Here is a 12,728-nt window from a genome sequence, read left to right as displayed (position 1 = left end):
CAGTTTCCATGTACTTTTTAACTGCCTCAAAGTAAGGGCTGATACAAGTTTTTAGAGCACTGAAAAACAAATGCCAATAAGAAAAAACTAGGATTACCCAATTCTCTTTCTTCAGTTTCTCTTTGACTATCAGCTGTAACTGGTTTATATTTCTTTTGAAAAATATTATATTATTCAAACATTATTTAGTAAATTAGGTACAAATAAAAATTGAAGGTAACTGCAACTGACTTAAAGGTATTTCTAAGCAAAGTTCATAGATAAAGATAAAACATTTATGTTGTATTTGTGAATTAAATTCATTATTGCATTCAGTGTATTACATTCATTAATCAAATACACATAAAAACCTATATAGGCATGATAGTAATTGCATTGCCATTGACCAATGACAGAAGGGAGTGTTTGACAGATGTACAACAATATGGTAAGGTAAAAATTGATTTGGTAGAAGATCCAAAAGCAAATAATATTCTCAATTTCAGAAAGACAAGCTTTGAGAAACCAGATAATGTATTTGTGAAGTCAGGGACTGAGGAATTCAAATATTGAGAAAAATATAATTATTTGAAGTGAAAAGGACAAAAGTAGGTGGACTTCATCTCGAGAAAGCAGAAAACATTTTACTGAAGAGGGCTAGTTGAATAAGTAACCACAAGCAAACCCCAAAACATTTGCCAAATGGCAAAGATGCTTAAGTACAAAGGAAATGTTATCTGGGGGATGAAGAAAAGGAAGGATAAAGTGAGAATTACCTAAAGTCAGGCTGAATTAGACTTCCAAAATATATGAAAAGCAAACAACAAAAAAGATTTTTCATCGCCATAAACAAAAGACAATAAAGAAAAGGACTGTAGAGCTATGGAATAAAAAGTGCAGAGGAATTGAGGATAATCTTGGCAAAATATGAATTGCACTTTGCTACTGATCTGAAGTGAATACTTTGCCTCAGATTTTAATGAGTACATTGACTGATCATGGGAGCAAAGTCAGTTTAGACAACAGCAGGAGTGTAGGGCAAAGCATCATTCAGAACAAGGACAGAACAGAACTCAAGAAAATTAATGCAAGACACTGCATCTTCTCCACCCCATTTCTGGAAGGAACTCACATGTGAGCTCATGGGTCTACTGCCAGGTGGCTGGAGAGGAGCAAATTTCACACCCATCACTAAAGTAATGGGTAATTTCCAGCATCCAGGACTGAAGAACACATATAAACCAGCAGCACGTATAATCTAGGTCAAAATTTAAAATCCTAACTTCTTCATTTAATTAATCTTTTCCAAATGTAAATAATTGATTATTCCATTAGCCAAATATTTGCAACAGAATCTACAAACTAAACCTTAAGAACCTTCAGTAATTTAATGTTTTTAATAAGACATACATTGTCCAAGTATTAAAGTTATACTAATTCTGCTTTACAACTTTATACATAAAGAATTTTACAGGAGTTGCTTAATTGTCAGCACTTCCCTTTTTTTTTTTTTTTTTTCTTTTTTGTTAGTAAGTATCATTTATCATTAAATAAGTCATATGGCTGCACTACACTTACAGCTCTCAGTCAAATCTGAACTAACTGCAGAGGAAATCATAATGGCACCCTGAAAATTATTTTACAGGACAATTCTTCATGTTGACTTTCCTCATTTAATTTAGAAGGATATTTCCTGGTTCTAGGTAATAAATCCATTTATTCAGTAGGTAATAACAGCATTAGGTGCTGAAATCACTATTTTGAGCTAAAAATAGCTCCCATTACTGAATGATCATTTCTGCTTTTTGCTATGACAGTTTCAATTTCTACCATGTAGCAGAACAGCCCAGATTTGCTGAGAAATTCTGTTCTGAGACCTTTGACTCTCTGAACTGTGAAGTTGGCTGTGGTTGCTGTCCTTTCTGTAAGCAGAAACCTGAGAAGCAGGGCAAGCAAATCAAAATGGAAATGGAGGAGCAGGGCCAGGTTGGCAACAGTAGGGATGAGTGCTTTTGTTTCTAAAAGAAGTTAAAAAAATGCCTTGAAAATCATGCCTTCTCTATGCCTACACTGGCTCTGCAGCAACTTTCTTTCCTGTTCTTTTTGTAACATTGGGGAAGACACTAAGGCAGTGCTCCCCCTCACAGCACACTAGTATTTACTTTTCACAGTGACATAGCAGCGATGCAGAGCATTAGCATTAATATAGCTTTTACATAAATATTAACAAGGAATGTTCTCCTTCACAAAGAGTGAGCACGATCTGTTACTGCCCGGTGGGTGGAGGGCTGGTAAAGGCGGCTTTAATTCCGTACTCAAATCGCAATTTTTCTTGGCAATGCCTCTCCTGTAAGTTGGCTGCTCTAAATGACTTTGCTGCCACAGGCCCCTATAGATCATTCCAGCTGCTCAAAATAGCTGTTCAAAGTGAGGAAACCTCTACACAAGGAGTATTCCCTAGGGAGAAATTTCAAGAAGTCTACAGTCCCTCTGTGCTACTGGGAAAGTGTAAAGAGACTGGCTAAGAAAACAGAATTCATCATTGTCCTTTCCATACAAAAAAACCCCAAAAAAACCAAAACAAAACACCAAAAAAACATGCATACTTTTTCATCTTTCTTTCTGGACTTGATTATTTGTTGACACCAAGTTTCCCCCATTCAAGAATATGGGTAAGACCAAATTAGCTTCACACGAACCATGTGAGCTCTGTGCTCTGCAGCTGGTTATAGCAATGAAAATGGGGAGCAGCTTCAGCACCATACAGGTTTGCATTCTGTTTCTGACTGCCCCAAAGCTCTGTTTAGCTCTGTTTTGGTAGGCAGAAACTTTGAACCACTCTGATTGTTGGGCTTCGTAGCACACCTAACAATTAAAAAAATAAAAAGAGGTTACAACAATAGTCACAACAGTTTTTTTGTAACACAGAATTTCCTCCTGCACACAGGGGAATGTACCTGGCCAGTTACAGCCTCTTGTGCCAGCAGATTACTACAAAGGAACAAGATCATAAACAATTTTTGGCCCTGTGTCTCACAATCATATGATGATATCTGAGCCTTCCTGTCTTCCCAAGCTATTCTTCCTCTAGATTCAAATGCCTGATTAATGTTATCAAAACAATTTCAAAACTGCAACTGGTCTGCAATCCCTTTGAATGGATATTTTCAAACCTGTTGGTTCTTCAGCTCCTGTCCCGCCCCTTATCTCTGGGTAATCTCAGTTGTAAACATGAATTCAGCAAACATCTTTCCAACACTGACTCACAGAACCTCCCCCTAATCCAAAACAATCTCCTTCTGTCCTTCCTGAAACCTCAGCCTGTCTCTCAGACAATACTTTGTTCATGTCTAGTTGTCAGTCAAGTTCAAAAAAGAGCTTTCACTGTTTTCCTCCTTTCCCTCCTCCACCTGTTTTTTATGTATCTGTCAGCAATCCAGACTCCTGTGAAGGAAGGTCTGCAGCCTTCAGCATTAATACAAATATCTTTTTAGGTGATCTGGCTTCAAATCTACATCACCCTACTACTTTTCTAACACATCAGAAAAAATACTATTTCATCTTACTCAGTGTTGAGATCATTTCCCTCCTCATGTCAGTTGGTGATACTGAGCTGTATTGTTCCTTTTCCAACATTCAAACAAATACTTCATGTGGTTTCATAGGTTATCCATCCCACTGAGAAGCTTCCCAGAAATAAAAAATAATGTATTTCTTTTTTTTTTTTTTATCTTGTCCTCCTCTGAAATGTCATAGGAGCATTCTTACAGGCAATTGTTGTACCTTAAAACCAAGGGACAACAGTCACCTCTAGTGGGTTAAGGCCACTCTGACTGTAGTGAACTCTGTCTGGTAGCAAGTGCCAAGTTCTGAATTGGAAAAGTCAGAAAAATAACAAATTGAGGGGGCAGAACTGTCAAGACTTCAGGAAATGATGAAGTTTGTGAGCACGTGGTCCAAGACATGCTGTGAGACCACACCATAGTCAAGATCAGGAAGTCAGAAACTCTGTAAGAGACAGACTCCATAATAAGAAAAAGATATATCTGGCTGGAGCAATGTCACACGGTCACTTGTAAAAAGCGAGTAGGATCAAACACCTGACTGGAAACTAGAGAGAACATTAAATCAACAGAAGACAGAATTAGGAGCTAGTACTGTGCATCTAGAAAGAAGGATGTATTAAAAGTATTAAAAGTAAATGTGGAATACTGGACTGAGTCCACAAACTCTCAGATGTATTGCTATTAGCACTTTAAGCAGATTTAATCCCTTGTGAGTACTGAAACCAGTGGTCCTGCACTCCCCATCCATAATTTCATGTGCATGCCCAAGCACAGCTTCTTATTTATACCAATACGAGCATCTGTGTAGCTGGGACATGAACTGGCCTGGGAAACTGATGCCAATTACAGCTGATCACAATTAAAAACGATTAACCATCATTAAAACTAAGTAGTCAGCATTAAATTTGATGCAGTCCACTACACAACCATGCAAGTGCTTGTACCGGCACAAGGAAGGAAGCAGCATGGAGGTACAGACAAACGGCTGAGAAAGGAAAACCTTTTTATTCAGAGTTGTCACAACTCACACTAGGTTAATGAAAACCAGTGAAGCCCCAGCACTGGAGAACATGATTCTGTGCCAGCTATTAAGGCTGCGCCATGGGAGCATACAGCGGCAACCAGCTACCTAGGGAATGATTCACGTCCAGCTGCCTTGGCAATGACTCACTGGCTCAGTGACTCACTCCTCCGCTGGTGGACAGAGCCCACTGCCTATTATGCCGTCCGATACTGTCTCCTAGTAGGGACTCATTCATCTGTCCCCAGCCATCTGCTGCTGCCTGTCCCATGTAGTGCAAGCACCGCAGGCTCATCGGGGAAGACGGGGTTTTCTGTCCATTTGGTCAGTTGCGAGCCTTTCCTCAGACTGCGGAGTATTGCAACACTGAGTTTATAATGTGCTATAGTATCGTTAAAAAATGCTATAGGCGACCGTTGATCTATGTGGTTTTCAACAATTTCTTCTAAATAGTAGAATAAAGGAGTCGCAGGTTATCGAGTAATGACCCGCGCACACGGATCCGCGGTCCCTCCAGTGTGAGCCCACAGAGGCACATGCCCTGCCCGGTCACTCGCTCCTTGTGCCACACACCCGCGTACCAGTCACTCCCCATTTCTCGGTCACACACTGGGATCCTGGAAGGGGCAAAGGGAACGGGAACTCCGGCTGAACGCTCGGCTGAGCTCCCCTAACGAGCGAGGGAAGCGCCTTACGGCGGGCGCAGAGGGAAGGAGCGCCGGGTGCGGGCGCAGAGGGAAGGAGCGCCGGGTGCGGGCGCAGCGCTCCCGCCGCGGCCTCGGAAGAGCTGGAATTCTCGGGCTCGCCCCTCGCTACGCGCCGAATGGTTTCGGGGGATGCTCCCCCGCCGTCTCTAGGCCACGTTCAGCCCTGCTTCCCGTGGCACGGCTCCCTGCCGACCACAGCCCGTGCTTCCCACACGTTAGGGGCGGCGCGGTCCGCTCCCGGTGCGGCCAGCACACCGCGGCCCCGAGCGCTGCCCCGGCCCCGCCGCCGCCCGCGCTCCATCTCCCGCTCCCTGCGGGCCGGCGGGCGGGAGGGCTGCAGCGGGAGGGGCCCGAGCAACCGGCATATGCCTCGACGGGCGTCGGCGCCACCCTATGGGAAGCGGGGAAGGGCGGGCCGGAGCGGCGGCCGACCAGTGTGCAGCGCGGTCCGGCGTGATGCGGATACCTGCGGGAGTATAAAGGCGGCTGCGTGCGCACTGGCTTCTCGCTTACACAGTATGGCCGGCGACATTAGCTAGCGCTCGCTCAACGCTCTTCTCTGTAACAGGGGAACACACGGACTACAAGGAACCGAACCGCATCGCCCGCCTGCACCCCCGCTCGGACTGTAACCCGCTCACACACGCTCACGCCGCATCCGCCGCCGCGCACTCCGGGTGGTTTTCACCCGTTTAAAAAAAAATACCCTTCCTTCTTCTACTTATTCCTCTATTTTTTTTTTTTAATTAATATTACACAAATCCCCCAGAAGGTGAAACCCGCCCAGGACGGACTGGGACCCGGCGGCGGCAGCAGCGCGGCCCGTGCAGCAGCAGCGAACGGTGGCGGCCGGGGGCGGCAGTTTGGTTGTCGTTTAATTTCTGTGGTTGTTGGTTGCCGAGTTGTCTCACCATGAAGGAGAGCGGTGCACACTTCTTCGAAGGGACCGAGAAGCTGTTGGAGGTGTGGTTCGCCCGGCAGCAGCCCGCGCAGCAGGAGCCGCACCAGAGCAAGGGGTCCGGCGACCTCCGCACCATACCCAGGTCCGCGAACGGCCGGGGCGGGGTGGGGTGGGAGCGGGGAGAGGCGGTGGCAGGGGCAGCGCTGCCCGTGGCGGGCGGCCGGCGGCGCGGGAGGGTCCCTAAATCGCCCGGGTGTGGCGGCGCCTTGGGGGGCGATGGCGGCCGCGCCGGGCGAAGGCAGGTTCCGGGGTGGCCGTCGGTGGGGGCTGGGCTCCCGCCGCCTTCCCGCTCCCCCGGTGACAGCCCCGGCATCTCCCCGCTAGGGATGACCTTCCGCCGCCCTCCAGAGACCCCCCGGGCGGGGAGGCTCCCCTCGGCGCGGCGGGCGGGAGGTGGCGGTGCCGGGGACGGAAGCCATTCCGCGCCGCCACCTCGTGCAGCCCCGCGCGGTTCCCGCTGGCAGCATGTGGCGGCGGCGGAGCGCAGCGGGAGCCGGGCGTGTGCCGCCGGCCGGAGCACGGGAGCCGCGGCGGGAGCGGGCGCGGTGTCGCAGTGCTGCTGGCGGCCGGGGCACGGCAGCGGCGCCCACCGCTCTGCGGCGGCTCGTCCCGCTCCTACGGCCGCTTTCGGGATGAGACGGCTCGGGAAATCCCTGCCCGCAGAGCGGGGGCTCAGGAATCTCCCTCCCCGTTAGTGCGAGCTGCAAAGGGAGATCCCTGTGGCTGTCGTGGCGAAGGTTGATGGTTTCCTCTCACGTGGCCGGTGTGGCGGCGACCTCCGGCACTGCGTAGCCGGACAGGTCCACAGAGCGTTTCTCGCCGAGAGAAGCAGGCGGCACCCGGGACCCTTCCCGTGCCTCCCGGCGGTGCGATGGGCACCGGAGCGAGGGAGGCGCGGGGAATGGAGTGCCCCCTCCTCCCCTAGCAGAAGTGTGGCTGGAGCCGCGGTTTACACGTGAGTGTCCTGGCCGCGCTCCCGGGCCGCGCCGCCGCTCCCGTCGCTCTCCCCCATTGAGGAGCCGAGGCCAATGGGAGCGGGATGCCGCGGAGGGCCGGGCCGCGCCCGTCACCCAATGGGCATGTGGGGAATGCGCTGGCGCCGCGCTCGGCGCCGCCTGCGGCGGGGGAAGGAAGGCCCGGGGCCCGCTCCGCTCCCGGCGCACGTGTTCGGCACCGGCGCCCGCCGCTCCCCGCCCGCCGCCCAGGAGCGCGCCGCGCCGCCTTTGTTAGCGCAGGAGCCGGCCGGAACACGGGGCGGCTCTGGAGCCGCGCTGGGCATGTACTGGACTGCAGATTGCCAGTGCTGTGGTTTGGAGGAGGACGGTGTAGAAGCGCTGGAGCTAGGTGATCTTTAAGGCCCCTTCCAGTCCAGACCATTCTAGGAGTCTATGGAATACTTAGACTTCTGACTGTGAGGGTTCAGCTGTACATCCACAAAAAATAGTGTTCTGGAAGTGTCAGAAAATGGTAGCTGTGAGCTTGAAGTACAAAGTAAAATCTGAGAACTATGGACAAGCTTGCAGTGACAATAAAAATGGCATATAGGTGGGATCAGCTGACATAGTTGGACAAGGTAGGCTTGTCCTAAGCAAACAGGGCAAATCTGAAGGATATACTCATGTGAGTAGTTCACCTTCGGTATGGTCAGCTGTTCACCTTTTCAGGTTCAGTTGGTTGCTGGAGGCTCTCGGTGTATTCAGATCTGCTTGTGCATATCACTGTTACCCGATGGTCTCTTGTCAGAGTTTGAGCAAGAGAGCTTGTCATAGTGTATTTAATATTTGGAATATGCTAATGATCTTCATTCAGCGATGTATCCTATTTGGCTTTTCCTTTGTTTTGGTATTTCTCAGGAAATTTCCCATGTGTATATAATGGTAGAATTGGCTATTCACAAATCTGAATTGTCAGTGAGCAGATAACTGCCTTCTTTTAAAAGTAATGAATAGCCCGTGTGTGCGTGTCTGAATGCTCATGGTTAGTGGAAGCTGTACCAGAAGCACTGCAGAACACATTTTTACCTCTGATCTGTTGGTTGTTGAGGTAATCTGTGTAACTTTGACTTGTGGAGCTATTTAGACCCTTCCAAATAATATACTTAACATGAAAATCATCAAATGTGATTTTATAGCTCTTTGAGGCTTACTGGTGTAACAGGTACAGGGTAACAGCTGGTATAGGTAATGTCCAGGCAATCCTGGAAGGAAAATCCTAGCTGAAATATTTGCAGATTATGTGAGCTACTTAGGTGTTGGAGGAGTCCTGTAGTCTTTGACTTAAAATGTGAAAGATTCCGAAAGTACTCGTTTGACTTTGTGCTAATATGCAGATGTAGTTTAGAGATGGCATTCTGCAAATGCTTTCCTCACTGGCACATTCATGCTCTCTGGTGTTCCATTTGTCAGCTCAGACTCGTGTTTGCAAAACTTCAAACTTTTAAACCCAGAGCATTTAATGTAATTGCAATGTGGGTGCTAGGGTAGTTCCTTTGTGTGGTTTAGATAAGGCTGTAAAGTTTTAATAGAGTGGATGAAAACTGTTAACTGTTGAACGTGCGGTCTTTAACACAGTGTCAGTGCTGTGAGCAGGCTTTGAAGACTTCTGTGTTAATTGGCTCTTAATATGGCATGTTAATCTAAGGTGCTTACTTTTTTGGTAGGAAGCCGTGATGTGTCTGAAAGTGTTTCTAGTATGAAATGACCTTGTATGAACATTTTCTTTTGGAAAACTGTCAGAATTCAATTACCTGTTACAGCTGATAGATGCAAATAAAAGTCCTGAGTACAAGGTATCCTGCTATGCTAATTCTACAAAGGTGATTGAATGTGCTAGTTTATGTTGAGCAGAACCTGAAATCAAAGCTGAAACTGTATAACAATAGCTAAATTAGAATCAAGTTGCAAACCAGTTGAGCTTGCCTTTTGTATTGTAATACCTGCTTAGTAGTGAAATGTGAACCATTCATATACTGAATGACTAAGCTGGTGTTCAAAGCTAAAAATTTCCATGTTGTGCGTGCTTGTTAGGGATTAAATATTTTAAAGTCTTTGCTGGATATAATCAGCAAGAAAGTTCTTGAGCTGATGCAATTAAGACCTCTTTTCCACATTTTTTCCCTCCTATGGGCAAGTCTGCTTTCTGGATAAAAGTTTGGATTATGTGTAATGTGTTTCTGAAAAGATCTTTGTCATTTTAATACATTCAATAAAGATCCCAACTAAAAAGGATGGAATTTCAGCTTTACTTGGTTGTTAAGTTTTGGGGTGTTTTTGCTGACTTGTTAACGAATTATGCAGAAATGTCTTGTGGTTGAAATAGTTACTGGCAAGCATCTCCATATGCCTACCCTGCTTATATCCAGTAGTGAAATGAAATTAATGTTTTTTGTGGTCTCAAAATAATTTGCTTTAATTTTATTGCTTGTTCTCACCATGCTTTGTAAAGCATTATATTTTCTTTAAAAAAAAGCTTTAGACTATGTATGGAAAACAGAGGGTTTGCTAAAAACATGAACTTGCTTCAAGCCCTGAATTTCCATGGTGACTATGTAGTGCATTCGGTATCCCCACAGTAAAATAAGCTGTTTATTCCTTCACATGATGTGCAGCTATGCATTTTCCATTTGAAGGGCTATCAGGATCTTGAATGTACAGGAGTTTTAAACAATAAATAAGTTATGACAGTGTTAAAAGCTCATATCTCAAGCATTCAACCCTGAGGAATACTCTAAAATTGAGCCTATTTATGGACTTTTAATCTGCTTCCTATTTGTCTATATTACATGGAGACACGAGCTGGAGAAAACTGCAGCAATGAGGAGTATGGGGTGAAACTGATACAACATTCTGATCCTGTGCTACACCAAAGCTCACAGGCACTGAGACACTCAAGGATTTGATAGGAGTCCAATAAATTCTTGCTGTGTGCTGCACCCTGTAGCCTGAACCTGCTCACTGCTGCAGTGCTGCTGCACCTCTGCCCCTTCCCCCCAGTCCTGAGCACTTTTACCTGCTATTTCCTCAAACACTGAAGGTGCAAGGAAGCTGGCCATGAGCCCTGCCCTGCTCCTACTCCTGCAGTGCTTTGGAACAAAACTGAAGGGACTCTGGAAAGAAAGCAGGGCTGTGCTAAGATAAGGGTTTCTGTGTGCACTTGTGGAGCTTTTTTTGTGGGCAATGCAAGTTTATCTGGAAAACCTTATGTAAGAGTGCAATCTTCCCCTTATCAGAATGGATATTAATCAATTAGATTTTAGATCTGGTTCAGAATTACTGGTAAAATGTTTTCTTGTAACTAAAGAATGGTTTCATGCAACGGAAACAAGCCCTTTTATTCTCACTTCTGCTGATTCTGATACTGCTCGCAGGAAGTGAAGACTTGTGAAGACTTTCTGACATTTTCCTACCTTATTTAAAGTGCTGAAGCATTTGGGTAGTCACTGTCTGGCAAAGGTGTGGGCTCTTAGTGAGACTCTGTAGAAAATAAATAAGCAGCTATTGGTCTATTCCTCAAAGGGCTTTCCTAATGGTTGTTTGCTCAGCCAGGAGAATGGGAAGACTTGGGGCTTTTGGTAGATACTTGCTGCCTTACAGTGTGTTCCTTCTGGAGAAAATTACACTCAGATGTTGAATGCTGCTTGTAAGTCCTGCTGTGCCTTCTGAGGCTCATGCTTAAACAGCTTGAATGTCTTTGGATATGAGAGACTTTGGAATAACTCTTGAGTGTCTTTAGATGTAAAGGATGGAGTCCCCATTCCATGTAATTGCAATAGCGGAGGAGGAGAAATATGCAGCCTTCAAAGCCCCAGCTGTGGCCATCTTTGTGCTGTTGCTGAAATATCTTGGCTTCATTTGGGAGTGACACTCTTAAGTAGTTGGCTTGGGACTTTCTAGGTAAGGAGGATTTTGTGAGCAGTACTGCATAGAATCACCTTCAATGTGGATGCAATTTTCCTCCCAGGTGCCTGTCTCTCAAGATTAAGTCCATGACCCTGGAAGGCTTCTTAGGTTTAAGATAAGGGAGATGTGGACAGTCTTTCTGTATATCTGTGCTCAGAGCATATAGAGGGTGTGACACTTTTGTGCACCCCTCAGATAGTGCCTATGTAAACTTATCGAGTTGCAAGGGCCTTAGCCTAATCTCAGGCTGTGTAAGTGGTTCAAGGTAACCTATTTTAAACAGCAATTTAAAAATTATGTTATATTTCTAAGAGGAGGTAATTCATGTGCAGCTGTCTGTAGAGAAATACGTGAGATGCTGAGAGGTGCTTTAAAATACTCATGACTTTTGTGTGGTTTGTACTGTTCCTGCCTGTTTTGGGATGCTTGAAAGCAATGTTCCAGCTCTGCTGGCACTCATATGTAGCCAGCTTTTGTGTGTTTTGGCTGTATCTCCTCTGTTTAGGCAGAGTTTTAGGCTGTCTGGATCATGGTGTTGGTAGGAATTTGCCTATTTAACCTGCTAATGAGGTAACTGATACCTATGTGGCTCCTAAAAAACACTTAGTAGGTAACAGGTGAGGGGATAAAAGATTGTTCTGCAGTTGAATGCTTGACATTAGAACAAGGTCTTACATAGTCAAGATTAAAAGGCGTTTTACTGATGGTACTGTAGAATTGTCAGCTATTCTGTTCTAATGAAAAGCTATGCAAGAATATGTATATAGCTTAAGCTGTCTTTAGGAGTTCCATATGATTTATTTCCTAAGAATTCTTGCCCTACTGCAATACTGATTTTCTTCACAGTGCTGTCTGGCTGCCTTAGCAAGTTCCTGTTACTGGGGTGGCAGGGTGGTGTGCTTGAGGAGGCTGTTGGTAACTGATAGGAATGAGTTCTTGATGTAGTTCTTAATCTCTTCAAATTGCTGTTAGCACATTCCCAGTTGGCCTGAAACAGCAGTATTGTGCCTGGTATGCTTGACTCTCGTTAAAGAATGCATTTTACCCCTGAAGGCAAAGGCTCAGAAGAGGCCAAAAGCATGGTTTTATCTATCAAGGAAAACTTCCTTCTGAAATAAAAGAGCAGATATGATGCTTTGGAACTTGGTTGAGAGCAGCTATTGACTATTCATGAAGCATGCCTCCTACAATTAATCTACTTCTCAGTTATAATAACTCTTCCCTACTGACATACCTGGTTGGCAGTTTGAATTGAAGTTATTTGTACTCTGGCAGTAAGTCTGTTGATAAGGCACTAAATATTGCAGCACAGGTACAGGAGTAAGTTGTTAAACTTGTTCTGTTTTTTTTTTTTTTTTCCTTTTGGGATGTTCTGCTAGTCAGATGTAGAGCAAATAGCTTTTTACCATTCAAATAAGGACAGGTCTTCACACTTGAGTAGATGTATTTCATTTTCATTTGCTATTCTCTGAGAAGGTACAGTCATTTGAAGGTGCACTGTGCTTGCCTAGTCAAGAAATTAATTTGACTCTGGAAAAGTAGCAGTTATTTGAAAATTTGGAAAGGGGATCTTGCAGCTTTGGAACGAAATGGTCA

At 45.6% G+C, this 12,728-nt stretch overlaps 1 protein-coding gene across 2 annotated transcripts in view; it reads left to right on the top strand.

Annotated features, from left to right (window-relative positions):
• The first annotated feature begins 5,745 nt into the window (after positions 1-5,745).
• AMD1 (adenosylmethionine decarboxylase 1) overlaps positions 5,746-12,728 on the top strand; it is a 34,479-nt gene continuing 27,496 nt past the window's right edge. Inside the window, exon 1 of one of the 2 annotated variants that reach the window (XM_021555519.3) lies at positions 5,746-6,316. In XM_021555519.3, coding sequence (XP_021411194.2) covers positions 6,186-6,316 — 131 coding nt within the window. In that variant the 5' untranslated portion in view covers positions 5,746-6,185. The remainder of the gene's footprint in view (positions 6,317-12,728) is intronic. The other variant, XM_021555518.3, reaches the window with a different exon arrangement.

Source organism: Lonchura striata, chromosome 3, assembly GCF_046129695.1.
Source record: "Lonchura striata isolate bLonStr1 chromosome 3, bLonStr1.mat, whole genome shotgun sequence".
Taxonomy (NCBI): Eukaryota; Metazoa; Chordata; class Aves; order Passeriformes; family Estrildidae; genus Lonchura; species Lonchura striata.
Note: the sequence above shows the minus strand (reverse complement) of the source record. Positions and strands in the feature narration are given on the sequence as shown.